This window comes from Nanorana parkeri, unplaced genomic scaffold, assembly GCF_000935625.1.
Source record: "Nanorana parkeri isolate BGI_ZX_2015 unplaced genomic scaffold, ASM93562v1 scaffold879, whole genome shotgun sequence".
Lineage (NCBI taxonomy): Eukaryota > Metazoa > Chordata > Amphibia > Anura > Dicroglossidae > Nanorana > Nanorana parkeri.
The window spans coordinates 244,082-261,772 of NW_017307147.1; the positions used below are offsets into that span (position 1 = coordinate 244,082).

General features: G+C 43.9%; 1 protein-coding gene across 1 annotated transcript in view; it reads left to right on the top strand.

Moving 5' to 3' along the window:
• TENM4 (teneurin transmembrane protein 4) overlaps nucleotides 1-17,691 on the top strand; it is a 237,822-nt gene that overhangs the window by 140,339 nt on the left and 79,792 nt on the right. Inside the window, exons 13-14 of the mRNA XM_018565717.1 lie at nucleotides 2,093-2,239; nucleotides 14,589-14,805. Coding sequence (XP_018421219.1) covers nucleotides 2,093-2,239; nucleotides 14,589-14,805 — 364 coding nt within the window. The remainder of the gene's footprint in view (nucleotides 1-2,092; nucleotides 2,240-14,588; nucleotides 14,806-17,691) is intronic.

Below are 17,691 nucleotides of genomic sequence, written 5' to 3' on the forward strand. Positions count from 1 at the left end.
GCTGACTTATCTTCTGACTTCTTATATCTCTTGGATAATCCAAAATGTGATGCTGCTGCCCTAATTCCCGACTCTTTTCCTATCTCCCTTGGAGTTTTGGTGTTCCCATCCAATTTTGTTTGTTCCGGCAACTTCTGTTAAATGTTGCAATATAAAATAAATACAGAATTCAGCAGAGAGGCTGGGAAACCCCTGTGTTGTTCACAGCAGGTGTGCAAACTTGGGAGTTCAGCGCAAGGATGGTGGGGGCCCTTCATAATGGGTGCAACATGTGTGCACACCCGGGAACTCAGGGCAGGGATAGTGGGAGCCCCTCATAATGGGCACAGCAGGTGTACAGACCCAGGAACACCATGCAGGGATGGTGACAACCCTATATAGGAGACTGAGCAGGTGTTCACACCCACGAACTAAGCATAGGGATAGTGGGAGCCTCTCATAATGAGCACAGCAGGAGTACAGACCTGAGAACACAGTGCCGGGATGGTGGGAATCCATCATAATGAGGACAGCAGGTGTGCAGACTTGGAACCTCAGGGCAGGTATGATGGGAGCCCCTCATATTGGGCACAGCAGGTGTGCAGACCCAGGAATGTGGTACAGGAATGGTGGGAACCCCTCATAGTGGGGACAGCAGGTGTGCAGAACTCAGCACACGGATATCACCAATAGATTTATGGAGAAGTAGAAGAAATTGTTGGGTTGCCTATCCAGCTTCTACCAACACTCAAATATCAGTTTTATGTGAGCAGACATTGTGAGTCTTTATTGTGATATTTTGTCCTTGCAGCAGGATGCCAACACATGATTTGCAACTGCGGAGGTCTATGTGTAAAAAGGGGCACCAATAATTAAAACACACATCTCTTGCCATAGTGTTGAAGAGTATCTAAACCCAAGATCATAAATGTCATATGTTGCTGCTTTCCAGTCCATAGATGGTGGCTGAATTATCGTAGTTTTCTTTTTTTTTTCTTTCTTTTCACCTGGTGGTCTTGCAAATAGCTCCACTTCTATCCCTGAGTGGCTACACTCACTTCTCCACTTTATCTATCTATGGAGGGAGTCATAGTTGCCACTGTTCTATCGAAAGTTCCAACTTATCGAGTTCTCCAACTGCCTGACTTCCGGTTTCGCTAGAACTAAGAGGTTTGCCCAAGAAAGCTCTTCTGCACGAGCGCCAGCCGCGGCATTGCCCTATACACATACACCACATCAATGAAGTATTAAAATGAACCAGGATCACACTAATCCAGCACGTTATTACTCTCAGGTGCCCCACTCAAGCAGCGGCCATATTGAGTGGTGCACCTGAGCTTAATAACGTGTTGGATTAGTGTGATCCTGGTTCATTTTATTACTTCATTGTTGTGGTGTATGTGTATAGGGCAATGCCGCGGCTGGCGCTCGTGCAGAAGAGCTTTCTTGGCCAAACCTCTTAGTTCTAGCGAAACCGGAAGTCAGGCAGTTGGAGAACTCGAGGAGTTGGAGCTTTCGATAGAACACCACCATGGCTGGATTACAAACATGTCTGCCATTTTTCAAGCTAAGTGTTTGTTTTTTCTGAGTACAGACAAATGCATGTTGATCCTGCCAGAATTCCATTGTCTTTGTATGTTTTTGTGCACTAAATTGATATCTGAAACAGCTTCACCTTTCCCAGTTACCCTATGTGAACTACAGAAGCACCTCCTCCCTTTATAATGGAGATGTGAAGGCTTTTGTAGGAGAGCAGCCTGTGGTATCACCCTTGATGTGTTATTGGAGGGATCACCAAGTGAAAATAAAGATAAAAAACCCCTAAAAATAGGAAAAAAACGAATGCAGCCACCATATCTAAGGTCTGGTAGGCTGTACTATATTACATGTTTGTTCTTGGGTTTAGATACGCTTTAAGTGGCTATAAACTTTGAGGCTGACTTGCCGTCCACATTAAGCTTAGAGATGGTCTTAAGATACTTCCACTATTGCTTTGTGTGTTGTATTGGTTTGGAGTTTAGATGCACTTTAACCCTTAGCAGTGTCTTAAGAGTGTTTTTCTTGTCTGTTTCCTACATAACCCCTTAACCGGTGTACCGATCTGCTTTTCCAGAGGGATGTCCTGGCCTGTGCAATGGCAATGGACGATGCACGTTGGACCTTAATGGCTGGAACTGCATCTGCCATCTAGGATGGAGAGGAGTTGGGTGTGACACATCCATGGAGACGTCCTGCGGTGACGGGAAGGACAACGACGCCGGTAAGAAGTGCTCCCCCCCCCATACGCACTCACTTCCTTGTTACGGCGGAATCATTGCCATCACCATAATTATATGAAGTGCTTGTCACTCACGCATTCCCGTGATGGGGTAATTGCATGATGCACGGGTACAGCGCGGCTGTTATTTCGTAAATATCTGTAAATGAACGTTACGCACAGGTAATGTTTGTCATTTGCTTCCCCTGTAATTATCGTCAAAGTCTTTTTCGCTCCAATCCCAGGGTCATCTCCGTGTTTTATCAAGCGAAGGAAAAATAAGCCGGCGACGGCACGGAAAGCCGCCAGAATCTGAGATTTTTGTTTGTTTTGAATTGAAAATGTTTAAAAAAAGGAAATTCTGATCTGTGCTGATATACGAACAACTCGGATAGAGAAAAACATTGAAACAACAGAACGAGACTAGAATGTTAAAGGACCAGTCCACCCATAAGGGATATTTTGGGTTATACGTGGTATCTGGAGGGGGAATCACACACTGGCTTCTTTAAGTGTTTTGACAGCACAGTCGTGTATCTAGGGAGAGTGATAGTTTTTGTAACTGCATGTAATCATATTGCATGCGGTATGCAGGCATGTACATGCAGCGGCTGTCACCCGATCATTAACTTGAATAGGTGACAGTTGTTGAATGTAAACACCAGATTAGGGATTCCTGCTGCACGAATCGCACCTGAAATATAGGTGTGAATACACACACACAGAAAAATACAACCCCCCACACTAATACAATAAAACTTTTCCAGCCTCTCCTGCTTTCATCTTTGTAGGCCACATCATTCCCTGCTGATCTAGTGGTGACTAGTAAGGTCTAGTGCAGACCTTACTAATCATCCGTTCGGCCAAAGCTCAGAACTGTCAGAGCTTCGGCCGGAGCTGACAGCAGCAGTTCTGCGGTGTGCATCCAATCAGAGATGCAGACCTTGTAGCTGCTCCTGCAAGTCGGGTACACGGTCTGTGACCGCGTACCTGACTTGTGAGCTGGCTGCGGGCCACATAGTACCGGCTCACGCTGGCCGGAGTTAGCCCACGGGCCGGTACTTTGAGACCCCTGCTTTAAGGCCTCATCATGCTTTGGCATGAACGGGCACCATTGAATATAATGGAAGGTCATAGTGTTGAGGATTGAAATGCTTCTTCTGGAGCTTCAAACAGAGTTTCAGATCGCTCAGGTTGGAATGCAGTCTCCGCTGCCATTCACACCTCAGCACTTTGTCGCTTGAATGCCTACAGCACTCAACAGAAGGAATTCCATTGTTTGGCCCCTGTTCACATCTGAGCATTCTGTGGCATGTAGTAAAAGGACCGCAGCTGGAAAAAGTACACGGGGTTCTTTTGGAGCCGAGTCAAGCGTTTTGTCCCCAAGAGACTTCAAATGCAGTGCCTGGAGAACATGCGAAAAACACATATCACGTGTATTTTTCCTCAAGCGCAGTTTTGCCTAGGTTGGACTTGATGGACTAATGTCTTTATTCAACCTCAAATACTATGTATCTATGTAACTAGCTTTGCATTGGCTAAAAATGAATATAAAATGCTTACAAAAAGGCTCAAATGAACACCCGAATGAACACCCAAAGACATTCAAGTGTGAATGGAGCCTTAAGCTGGCCAATCACTTGAAGATTTCCAAACAAACATTTGTAAGAAAGATCACCCGGTAATGCCATCAGACATTTGCTGAATGACGATTGAAATTTTGTTTGATTTTAACATTCGATTTTGGAATGAATGGAGTTTACTCGAAAACCAAATTCACAACATTTTCCATCCTGCTCTTTCGAGTTTGTTGGTCACTGTGGTCGTAATTGATCCCCAGTTGGACCCCATCAACTAATAGAAAGTCGATAGAAAGATCTTTCATATGAAAATCCAAGCAGTGCATGGTCAACTTTAGACTTTAATTGAGGTATCTAACGCTTGGTATGCTTGGGTTTACACGGTATCGACGTAGGCCGGGCACCCTCTTTAGAGCAGCAGGGAGTAGAGGGGCAGCAGGGGTGTGGAATTCCTACCGCCATACACTCGGGACATTCAGTTTCAGGTGCTGGGCAGCAGGGCTAAATGTAGAGCAGGGAACTCACCGCTCGTTTTGTAGACGTGATCTCGGCAATGTCACCGAGGTCACTTGTATGCAGCCTGCAGGTCAAAAAGTTAAAAAAAAAAAAAAGATTAATAAATATTTAAAAAAGTAAACAAATTTGATAAAAATAAAAAAGTGATAAAAAAATTAGGAAAAAAATAAAAACCAAATTAAAACTAACCCCTGCTATCTGGTTGCCATTCTCCATCAAGGAGGGGCATGTTGGGGAGGGGGCGCATTGAGGAACCAGTGACATCAGTGAGCTATGCGGGATGCTGTGCACCACGAGCCGACCCATCTTAACCACCTCTCCCCAGAACATGATGCACCACAAGCAGGGTCGGATTTACTCTCTCTGCTGCCCCAAGGGCAGCTTGGGGCAGCAGAGAGAGTAAATTCGACCCTGCTTGTGGTGCATCATGTTCTGGGGAGAGGTGGTTAAGATGGGTCGGCTCGTGGTGCACAGCATCCCGCATAGCTCACTGATGTCACTGGTTGCCAGGAGCTGGGTGGGACATCAACCAGAGCATTCTGCTCAGCTCCTAAGAGCCAGTGACGTCAGCGAGCTGGGCGAGACGCCGGCCAGAGCATCGCAGTTTGCTAACGGCTCTTAGCAACCTTGGACACTCTGGCTAAAAAAGGGGGCAGCAGGTGACCTAATGAGATGCCGCCTGTGGCAACCTGCTCAGGCTGCCTCGTTATAGGAATGACCCTGAGGTGCAGGATGGATTTTGTTCAGCATTATAAACCCCTTGCTACTCCATCCAACACTAAAAGGAATTTGGGCTTTAGATGCCCCTTTTAACATGGATGATTTACACTCCTTCCATATGGAGGACATGAAGCAAAGTGTTTTTTATAGTAATTGTGGGGCCAGTCTATGTCCTGTCATGCTTCCTTTAGTGACAAAATCAATTTGCTGGTCATTTGCCGTAGCGAGACTCAAGCTGTGACAGTCTAAAAGATTCTACTGAAGCTGTTTTTCACTCTAGAAACAGGAACCATTTTCCAGTGTTCATAATCCAATTATTTTTAATTTTATGCCGTATATTTCAAAAGGTTTTTTTTTTTGGTGCTACCTTTTCATATTGAAGGTGTTCAAGGGAGGACAAGGTGTAAAAATCACATCATTTAATTAGAACTATTATTCCTGACACGCATGAGATTTTTACACCACCACCACCACCAACCCTTCATGCCCCCCCATATCACTTTTTAATAAATGAATTGCATAATAATGAAGATTAAAGAAGAAATGGCAGCAAACCTAGAAAAAAAACACAATTTATTTCACTTCAAGTCAGGAAATCACTTTTTTTCAGGGTGCTAACCTGCAAAATGGTTTTATACGGCGCCTGCCACTTGTTAGTAGTGAAAGCTGAACTCTATGCAAATAGATGAAAGACAACTGTGTTTTATCTGCCAAAGGATTCGTATTTCTGCCACTGCAATCCTAAGATTTACACAGCTATGCCTACAGAGCACAACACTGTATGGCAGTGCAGGAGACTGGATTTTTTCCTTTGCTACAAGTCACAAATACGCACCGGTCTTGTCCTGCCCCCAGCTTGTGACTGGCTGCTGAAAGGAGAAGCAGCGTACTGATAGGCTCATTTTTCTAGGTACATGAATAAGAGACACTAGAACTGCTATTGTTGGTATCCAGTAATGTTATGATGGGTCATCTGATTGATCAAGTTTACTTACTGCTCTCATGTATCAAAGGAGGCGGGAAGGGGGGGTTAGGAAAAAGACAACTATACTGCCTGGCCAAAAAAAAAAAAAAAAGTTACACTCTCTAATATTTCATTGGACCGCCTTTAACTTTGATTTTGGCACACATTCACCGTGGCATCATTTTGATACGCTTACACAATGTCACATTTATTTCCGTCCAGAGTTGCATTAATTTTCCACCAAGATCTTGTAGTGATGATAGGAGAGTCGGAGCACTGCATAAAGTCTTCTCCAGCACATCCCAGAGATTCTCAATGGGGTTAAGGTCTGGACTCTGTGGTGGCCAATCCATGTGTGACAATGATGTCTCATGCTCCCTGAACCACTCTTTCACAATCTGAGCCCGATGAGTCCTGGCGTTATCATCTAGGAATATGTCCAATGTGCCATCAGGGAAGGAACAATCCATTGATGGTAATACCTGGTCATTCAGTATATTCAGGTCGGCAGCTGACCTCATTTTCTGGTGACATAATGTTGCTGAACCTAGACCTGACCAACTGAAGCAACCCCAGATCAAAGAACTTCCCGAAATCCAGGCGTTTACTTTTTTTTTTGGCCTAGACAGTAGTGAGAGCTTCACATACATAGGCCATTACTCTGTTAGACCAGTCACCCTGCACAAGGAGAGAGAGCAGCAGTGAGTGGTCTTTATTACAAGAGGGGGTGGAGACAAGACCAGTCACCCTGCACAAGGACAGGGAGCAGCAGTGGCTCGTCTTTATTACAGGAGGGGGGCGGAGACGAGAGCAGTAGCGAGCGGTCTTTATTACAGGAAGCTCCGGGTCTCACACTGCATTACTGCACAGATCTGGAAGAAATACACCAAGCTCACCAGGATCCAAGAAGAATACACATGACTATTGTATGAGGAGAAGATTTGCTTATGGCGGAGTTCAGCTTTCAGTTAGGAAATTACCTATGTCATGACGATGGAATTTGATCCATGCATGAAATAAGATATTATGCTAAATGAACTGTCTCATGACCCCTATGACATTTTCCCCAAACACCGCACTGCCCCGTCATTGCTTGGCACTATAGTCATTTCCGCATAATGTGGCGAGGCGAGCAAGGACCAATCATACATGACTCCTCTTCATCCATCCTGTATGCTAAGTGACTTTTTCAGTAATCCGCCCGTGTCTGACACTGAAATTACTTGGCTCACAAAGCGGGATTAGTGTAAGTGGAGCTATCATAAAGCCAGAGATTTCCTTAATTAGCATCGTAAAATAGGATTTTTCACTGAACAGTTCCTGTGCCATGAAGATAGACAGACACTTTCTCTCCATGACTGAGAGGACGCATTTCTGTCACAAGCAGTCCTTCGCTGTGCTTGCTGTGGCCCCTGTAACTGTAGACTACAGGTATGTTCAAAAAAAGATTTGAAAAGCCTTAAAGTGGCCATAAAGGCAGTCAGGCAGGATAGACATATGGAAGGTGCCATTGCAGACAGAGCCGGATTTCCCACAAGGCCTTCCTCAGGGCAGCAGGGAGTAGAGGGGCAGCAGGGGTGTGGAATTCCTATCTCCCGACGCCTGGGACATGCAGTTCCGGGTGCCGGGCGGGTAGTTATTTTCTACATGGAGCCCTGCTTTGGGCAAGCAGAGCTAAATGTACAGCGGGGAAGCCGCCACTTGTTTTGTACAAGTGATCCCGGCGATGTCACCGAGATCACTTGTGTGCAGCCTGCATACAGTGGGGCGCATTGAGGAACCTGGCATTGGGGCAGCAGAGAGAGTAAATCCGGCCCTGATTGCAGACATGTGCTTAAACCTGACATAAGGGTCTTTGTTCAGGCACATTCCGTCATGGGGTGACAACGCTCTGCACCCGTCTCCCCGTTGTGCCTCCTGTGTTGCCACCCTGTCATACTGGCTTCTGATGGAGACTACAAATGACCATTTCAACACCGGCATGGTCAGCTGGAATAGCGTTGCCACTCTAAATATGGAAGAACTGACAGGATCATCCACACATTTACTATCTAAGAATATATTAATGAAATAAACTTTGGGAACACAGTGAGAACCAATTATAGTTTGGTTTTATTGACACTTAAAAGTGATTAAAGTCAAAACGGGTTTGAAGCGATTTCAAATTCCGATCAAATCTCTCACAATGGATGCTGTTTCTTGATGTTTAAAAGCATTGGCTTGCTGTAGAATGAGCTGGTCCCCTAAGCTCTGGTCCTGATATCCTGTTGTAGGCTGGCTCCTTTCCCTCGCAGGGTCCTATGGAGCCACCCTTGGGTGTTCTAGTAAGCTGTGTATCTCTAACACACAGACACAGGGCAAGCCATTCCCCAGCACCCTTCTCCTCATTCTTCTCTACTCCAAACTAGTAGATGGACGGCTACTGGAGACTACACTGTCCCTTGAGATCTTGTACTGGACAGGAAGTTCAGGGATGTGGGGGTGAGAGAGTTGGAGCTGTTTGCTGGGCAATATTGTTTTTGTTTTGGATTAATTATTGGCAAAAATAAGAGCCTTATACTACTTTAAGTCCAGGTTTTTTTCTTTCTCTCTTGAGGTCCAGTTGGTGTTTTGATAGCATTGGCATAGCCATATCTAGGCAAACAGTAGCTTGTGAACTGGGTATCCGTGTGAGCTGATGTTGAGCTGAAGAATGATATAACTAATTAATTTATTCACAGGGATCAGCCGAGAAAATCAGGCAGGATTTGTTTTAAAGGTCAGCAAATTATGTTCTTGCATTTCAATTAATGCCTTACATACCAGGAACTTAAGATGTTCTCTGGTGTACACAAAGTGGGATTTGCGTGTCACCAGGGCTGCCAACCCCCAATATCCGTTTCTTAGTAACAGCTGCAGGAAAATATTTAGACATCCAGAAGTTTTATCGGACCAATTTTTCATGATCAGCCCCAATTCTCATCTGCATAGGATGTTCCTGTGACAAAACCTCGATCTAGTAGCATCTTACTATCAATGCTGAGAACTGTGTTCATATTAACTCATCAACCAGTCAGGTTCCAATGATTGTTTCCCAGACCACAATCCAACCCGATGACTGTGGGGGCAACACAAACAGTGGGCAGCACAGTGGCGCAGTGTTTAGCGCTTCTGCCTTGCAGCACTGGGGGTCCCTGGTTCGAATCCCGGCCAGTTCACTATCTGCACGAAGTTTGCATGTTCTCCCTGTGCTTGCGTGGGTTTCCTCCCACACCCTAAAGCCATGCTGGTAGGTTAATTGACTCCTCTCTAAGTTGGCCCTCTATGTATGCATGTGAGATAGGGACCTTAGATTGTAGGCTCCTTGAGGGTAGGGACTGATGTAAATGTGCAACTATGTAAAGTGCTGCGTAAATTATCAGCACTCTATAAATACCTGCCATGAATAAATGCTGATATTCTGACACTTGAGGCCCAATGTAAGAAGGCAATGTTTGACTTCAAGGAGAGGAAGTGACGTTGAGGCCAAAAGCCAACCTTTCAGTAACCTTTTTTACAAATTTTCATGAATTGATTCCTATTGAAAGATTCAATATATAGAAGTCCCTCGCACTCGAGCTCAAGTTCAGTCAATATTTTATTGACCTCTGTGGTGTCACAACATGGCGACGTTTCTGAACCCATTTGGTCCCTTCATCAGGCAAACATCGCCATGTTGTGACACCACAGAGGTCAATAAAATATTGACTGAACTTGAGCTGGAGTGGGAGGGACTTCGTCATATTGGTACTGATTTGCGGAGGCATCCGTGGTCGCTTGGCACCCACCCGATACTTGAGGGGTATTATCCGGTCAGGTGCGAGATGGGTTTCTTTTGATTATTGATTCCTATTGTGTCACAATATTCAACAGTATCATTTTTCAAAAAATGTATACCTTTTATCATTAATAAGTGGTCTTCGGGCTTCAGTTATTTGCTGCGCCAAGGCTGACATGATGCCATTAGTCTGCTGCAGACAAAAATAAAATTAACTGCAATTTTTGACTTTTACATTCTACTTGATTGCTATGCAATAGTTCCATTAATCTGTATTTCTCTATTATGTACTCTATTATGTGCACAGATATGTAGATTCTCCCTCTAGGGACCGTCTTAGTCTGGCAAGGTCAGTTAAGACCCTTAATGATCAACCGACCCTTACTGACCAAAGACACAGAGGTTGCAGTCGGGTCAGACACTCCTAGGAGCATACTGAGAGCTTCTAAAGTTGGAAGCTCTAGATTTTTTGCACAAAGATTCATTTGAAAAACCGGGCTCAGTCTCCCCTCTTCCCACGTAAAAGAGCCAAAGAGGCATTAAACCAAGTGAGCATTATCCTTAAGCCGCAAGAGTAGCTGAATCTCTGGAGGCCCCGCTGTTTAAAAGATCAAGCAGAAGACATCTGCCTGTGTATTGGCAACCTAAGGCTCAAAAGTGTTGAGTTTAAAGTCGGCAGTATACATTTTTTGCCCACATACCCAACAATTTTCTAAAATGGAACGGTCTTCTGTTCTGTGCTTGTTTTGGATACAAACCTCTGTATGGAATATATTCCTTGATAATTTAAGGCTATATTTGGACTATACACCAGCGGCACTGGAGGTGCATCTGGCTGATAAGTGCGTATCAACTAGACATGTGCGATTCCTTTCGACGTGTCCAAATTCAGACATTTGGACACGTCCGAATTTCAGAATCCCAATGCATCCGAATGTGTCCGAATCCGAATTCCCGTTTCCGAATTTGCTTCCCATCCGAATTTCGTTCAAAAACTAAACTGAACCGGACATGTGACTTTTCTGGCTAATCAGATGTGTTTTTGGGTTTGATGCGTCCGAATGGGTCTGCACACGAATTTTCGTTACGGCAACATGGGAGCCATATAGCATATGGCTCCCATGGTGCCGTAAAGAAAATTTGTGTAGAGTATATACATATGATACTAAAGGTGAGGTTCCTAGACCCGAAATGGCATTCGGGATCCGAATTTCTGAATGCCATTGGGGTCTGGGAGCCTCAGCTTTAGTAATATATGTATATGGCTCCCACACCCAAATGGCATCCGGGATCCGAATTTTTGAGTTGCATTTGGGTCTGGGAGCCATTTACATATATTACTAAAGCTGAGGCTCCCAGATCCGAATGGGATTCAGGAGCTCCCCAATGCAATTTGGAAATTAGGATCCCGAATGCCATTCGGGTCTGGGAGCCTCCGCTTTAGTATTAATATCTGTGTATGGTTTTCTGTGGTATTTGCAACGACTATTCGTAAACTCATCCGAAACTAACGAAAATTCAGATTTCATCCGAAACCCGAACCGAATTGGATTTCGGATGTGAATTCCAAAATAACGAAATAATCGAACCGAATTTTTCTGCAGCTTACATGTTTAGTATCAGACAGATGCACGGCTTTGCCCACTGTCCTGTAATGAGGAATAATCTTATTTTTGGGTTGTCATAGAAGAATTGTAAAGACCTTCTGCTTTATTAGGGCTGTACTGTGCTATGCACTGAATTGGTTGGAAGGCTATTTGGTTCCTTTAGTCCCTTTTTTCCTTAACCTGTATAGTTATACAGTCCCATTGGGTCCCGAACCCTACTCCATACACTACACTGATGATGGCCAAAAAGCCTGAAGCAGCTCCATGCAGTTTGGAATAAATGCCTCTATAATATTAGGCTGTATTTGCACTATACACCGGCGGTTCTGGATGTTCATCTCGCCAGTGCGGAGTAAAGAGATGATTTGCTTGGCTCCACCCACTGTACTGAAATGAGGGCTAATCCTCTAATTTTTGGGATATGTGATGAACGAGACGCGTGAATACCTTTTGTTCTAAAAAGGCTTTACAGTGCTAGATGCAATCAGTGCTTGGTGAAGTGTTTCCTTGCATCAGATATGATTTGGTTAGCTGTATTTGCAACAAGCAGCGAGTCCACATTCTCGAATGAAAGTCCGTTTATCCGGTTTACATTATCGGAGGATAAGACTTTCTTTTTTATCCTTCTCCCAAACGCCCTTGAAAGCAATTTCATCCAGCCTGTAGCATCATATGCCGGTGTAACCGTATCTTTCCAGAGCTCTCAGCCTCTGTGTGATACGCTGTGATGATTCCCCCCTCCCCCCCATACACACACATTCCATCTGGCAGGCGCTACAATGGAAGTAAGCCATGTGGTCTGTGTTTTTTTTATGCGGTCACAGATGACTGCATCTTCAGGCCATCTCCAAGTTTATTGTGGAGGGCAAGTCAGCCCTGAAGTTTATAAACATTGAAAAAAGAATGACGGAAGAAAAAGAACAAGTGGTCCATCATATTTAACCCTTTGTAATGTATTTTAACCGTTTTGTTTGAGTATAGATCAAACTTTTTCCCAAACATGACTCAATTCAATTATTGTTCACTGACTCACTACCTATGCTGGAAGTCTGTTAGAAGGATTAACTACCTGTTCTTGATCTTAGCTTCGTATTGAAAATCCTGCCCTCCTAAACCTTATTCCCACCCTTCATGTATTTAAAGTCCCTCCTTCCCCTTCTTTCCACAAGACTGCACATATTAGGTTCTTGCAGTCTTGAGTATTCCTCACACCTTTTACTACAGTGGTGAAAGGAGGACCTGCTTCCGCTTGCTGGAGATCCCTCTAGTGATAACTAAAGGTCTATGTAGAGGAATCAGGACCTCCTTCCTCCTGCTGGGGATCCTTCTAATGATAACTAAAGATCTATATAGAGGAATCAGGACCTCCTTCCTCCTGCTGGTGATCCCTCTAGTGATAACTATTGGTCTATATAGAGGAATCAGGACCTCCTTCCTCCTGCTGGGGATCCCTCTAGTGATAATAAAGATCTATATAGAGGAATCAGGACTTACTTTCACCTGCTGGTGATCCCTTTAGTGATAGCTAAAGATCTATTTAGTGGAGTCAGGACATCTTTCCTCCTGCTGGTGATCCCTCTAGTGATAACTAAAGATCTATATAGAGGAATCAGGACATTCTTCCTCCTGCTGGAGATCCCTCTAGTGATAATAAAGATCTATATAGAGGAATCAGGACATTCTTCCTCCTGCTGGAGATCCCTTCAGTGAAAACTAAAGATCTATACAGGAGAATTAAGACCTCTTTCCTCCTGCTGGAGATCCCGCTAGTGATAACTAAATAACTATTTAGAGGACTCAGGTCCTCCTGCTGTTGGTCCCTCTAGTGATGCACTTCAGAATTCTCTTTGCTTTCCACACTGCCTGGCCATACTGTTGTTTTTTATATAGCCTCCTAAAGTATATATAAACCCGAGGATAGACATTTAATTTAAATTACAAGTCTTTACATGTGATGGCTGCGTTCGTTTCCTATTTTTAGGTATTTTGTTTTACCTGCTGATCCTGTCAATATCGTACTTTATGTCCTATGATGACAACTCTTACTGTTTTTGTTGGGGTTTTTGCACATATTGAACAGGTATAACAAAACACTTTTAATGGCATGTTTAACAGACCAAAGGGTAGAAAATAAAAGAAATACATTTTTAAGGCTTGCATACACTTTATATCCATAGACACTGTGCAGCTTATGTAGCGCAGTCTGTGAAGGATAAATGGGCAGTCATGTGATGGGGGTAGGAGGGTTGTGTGCTACTCTTCCTGTATTTAGAATTTGGAGTGGTTCAGGAGGCTCATGTGAAGATGTCAGAGGGGTTTTTCTTATACCATATGTATGATTTTACACCTTGTGGTGCCTGCTATCTGGCAATTATCTCACAACATGATGTATTGAATACCATCACAAGTTTCGTATAAAGCAATCTTTCTTTGCCCGTGTAGGTCTAAGATAAGGTTTGCTGGGCCACAGGCATACTTAGGATCTTGTACCCAGGGAAAATCTATATTACAATAAATATATTTGTGTAGCAAGTCTTGTGATTTTCTGGCCTGGGAGAACTGATAATATGCAACCAAAAGCAGCTAATTGAAGCAGAATGGAGCAGGATGGGTGAAGTATTACAAACTTTGGCATCTCTAGGATCTTTGTGGCACATAAAACATCCAACATCTGTTGGTCTTTGAGCTGAAAAATTGGCAGCCAATCGTTTCGGTAAATAATACTTTTATATACCCACCACTTTGTAAATTTGATCAGCTCTTGGGGTGCACATCTGCTGCAAGGAGGTTTGTTTAATGGAGCAAACTCTTCATGTTTTTGAGGCTACGCGCAGGATCTATGTCCTGTTTAGTTACTGATCCAGCAAATGTAGGGCAGATTAATTTTTTAGCAATCTCCACCATAGTTCAGTCTTCTGGTCTGTTAGGCCAAAGTTTGTTCCACTGCTGTTCTCTTATCTCCAAGTTCAGAGTTGAGTTTTATTAATTTCCTTTGTTGTATGGTGACACTGGTCAAAGGCTACCAGTGACCCCCGGTGGTAAGGACCATAGCTGCTTTCAGGGATCATTGTATAAATTCCCCTTCGGTTATCCTTTCACTCTGTCATATTGTTCATGCCAGATCCAGAGTTCCTATAAATAACTTGGTCTTTACATTTTTGTGTTGCAGATGGTTTAGTAGACTGCATGGATCCAGACTGCTGCCTGCAACAGAACTGTCACAGCAGCTCCCTGTGCCTGGGCTCTCCGGACCCACTGGACATCATCCAAGAGACTCAAGCTCCGGTGTCCCAGCAGAACCTGCAGTCTTTCTATCACCGAATCAAGTTCTTAGTTGGCCGAGACAGCACTCACTTCATTCCTGGGGATAATCCTTTCGAAGGAGGGTGAGTTAATGATTAGCTGTCTGTAATAATTTTGTGTGGTCAGAGCCATTCATGTAACATGGCCTAGTGAGAATCCTGATTCAAATGGCGCCCTCTGGTGGCTGGGTGTATGTAGCTCTCAGCTTGCCCTTTGCTCCTGTGGACATGGCACGTCTTGTTCACGTCTTGAACATACTTTTTATAGCCTTCACTGCAAAGTATTAGGGTATTGGGTTATATTCAGCATTTTAATGGCCATACCAATATATGAGGCTGTGGGGCTAGTGTATTATTGAAGGGCAAAGAATGTATGTATTTTTTTTATTGCATCCTGGTGTCTTTGTTTTATTGTTTGGTGTATGCTGTCCTTAATAATACAAACGCTAAAACTTACTGACCTAGACAGTGGTGGTATAGAAATAAGGAAATACATGTTTACAGTGTGGACAAAGACATGAAGAGTGCAGCACAGTTGGACGTTACTGGATAGATTCTCCTGAAAAATGAAAATGTAGAATTAGTTCATATTTGACGTTTGAAAACATTGTAGTGTTTGCATCCATATGCCTCAACTATAGATCCAGCTCAGTGCTAGGCTAAGCCCTAACCCCATAGTTCTCCTTTAAGGATTGCAAAGTGTGCTTGCAATTCGATCTCAAAACCTATGCAGAGCCAAGGTGCTGAGCCAAGCGCAAGGCAGTGGGTTAAGAATCTTGGAAAATGTACACTAAACTCTCTTGTCATGCTTGCAAGGAAGGAAATTGGATTAGGAAGCCATGGCTGTCTACTGATGGAAGGAGAAGCTTATTAATACCCTTGAATTAGGAGAGTGCTGTGTTAGCAACTATGTATGTTCCCAGACAGATTTTATTTTTTAAAGAATGTACGTATCTATAATACAAATTAGATTGTAAGCCCTCAGGGGCAGGGCCCTCCTTACCATCTCGTCTTTAATTGCATTGTAATTGCAATGTCTTCCTTATATTGCGCTGCGCAAACTGTTGGCGCTATATAAATCCTGAATAATATTAATGTACTTTTATGGAGCGTATGTAAATATGTGGATATGACTTCATATACATCAGCCTCTTATTATGCACTAAAATGGAGCATTAAGTCAGGGAGAGGAAGGGGCAGTATTTGGGGCAGATTTATATCCTACATGCATAGATGCCAACTGTCCCGCACCCGGGTGACACCAAAATGACTGACATCCCCTCTGAAAAGTCGGACACTCAGTCATGGAACGAGAGCTCGACAGCTGCAGGAGAGAGGAAGGGACCCGGCGGCATACCTTATCCCGCCAGGTGAACGTCCCCTCCTCTCTCTTCTGGTGTCCATAACCAAGATGGCTGCGCATGCGCGATGACGTCTCGGCGGAGGCCCCTGTTTGCCTGCATCTTGAACCTCAGTCCCGATGAACATGGGCCATGTCCCTGGACCACAGTGCCCCCCGGATTGGAGTTACTGTGCACGTGCAGTAACTCAATAAGGCATTCATTAAAATGATCACAGGCCTGCAGAAGATTGGTTCCTGCTTTATTAGGCAGCAAGTTTGGGAGGAATTGTTCTATCTACTGTATGGGCCGTTTCAGGGTTAACAGAAAAGCGGGGACCGGCACTGAAATGTTGGTAAGTATGTTACAAAAGTGGAAAAATAACTGATCTACTGGCAGGATCAATAGGTAACACAACTAGGTTACATGTGATTATTTTTACATTTTGCCCATGGTTCTACTTTAAGAATGGAGGGGGGGGGGGGGACACCATTTTGTTTCTTTTGTCTTCCACATGCTTTTCTGCATTCTGAGGAAAACTCAGGTCCTGTAAACGAGGCCATTAATGTGTAGTATTGGAGATGACATGTATGGTCCCCCTGCTGCCATCCAAGCGGCACCAGCTGTCAATCACCTTTGCATTACACAATGCTGATATTTAAAGCACGTTTAACCCCCTCTCTGCTGGACGGATGGGGAAAGGCAGCATTTATTCGCTGCGTTCATCGTCCCTCAAGGATCGGGTTTCCCCGTGGGCTTTATCAGGTAAGGAGATTTATATGCGGCTATGAAATAAATCCTGACGGTTTTATCAGCCATCCGTGATCTCAGACAAACCGAGACTGAAATATTAAACCCACAGCTAGGTGCACACAGATACATCTCCAGCTCTTATCTCCCAGATGTCCTTATGATGTCCGCTTATCTTCCATTGTGACCTGCTTCCTTGCTTACGCCCGCTCTTGTTTTCCACTCGTCCTTTGTTAAAGAGCCACTGTATATAGTTCATATCCTTTTCTTAAACCGGTTTATGTTAAAAGGGAAATCCACGCTAGACAAATATTGTCTTAATAGGCATGTGTGTTGTTACCTAAACCATGTTGTCTTTTGTTTAGTTTTTCTAGATCTGTGCAGTAATGCATCATGAAACAACTCCCGTGCTTTGTATCTGTGACTGGTCTTGTCTCCGCCCTTTCCTGTAATAAAGACCACTCACTGCTGCTCTCACTACTTGTGCAGGGTGACTGGTCTTGTCTCCGCCCCCTCCTGTAATAAAAACCACTCACTGCTGCTCTCTCCTTGTGCAGGGTGACTGGTCTTGTCTCCGCTCCCTCCTGTAATAAAGACCACTCACTGCTGCTAATCTTTTTATTAAAAGACTCAAGCAACGTTTATATAAAAAAGTAACAAAACATAACCATAATATTAACTGAACAGAAATCAAACACAAATATTCAGTACACCTCAATGTTATACATATATATACAGACAGGCAAAGCCTCATTGCTGCATAAACAGCCTCACGCTTAAAGATCCGCCAACTATTTACATCAAGCAGCAGAGAAGGCCTAAGAGCCACAACCCGTCGCCTATGCACGCAGCCATTTTTCAAAAAATCTTAAAGAACAAA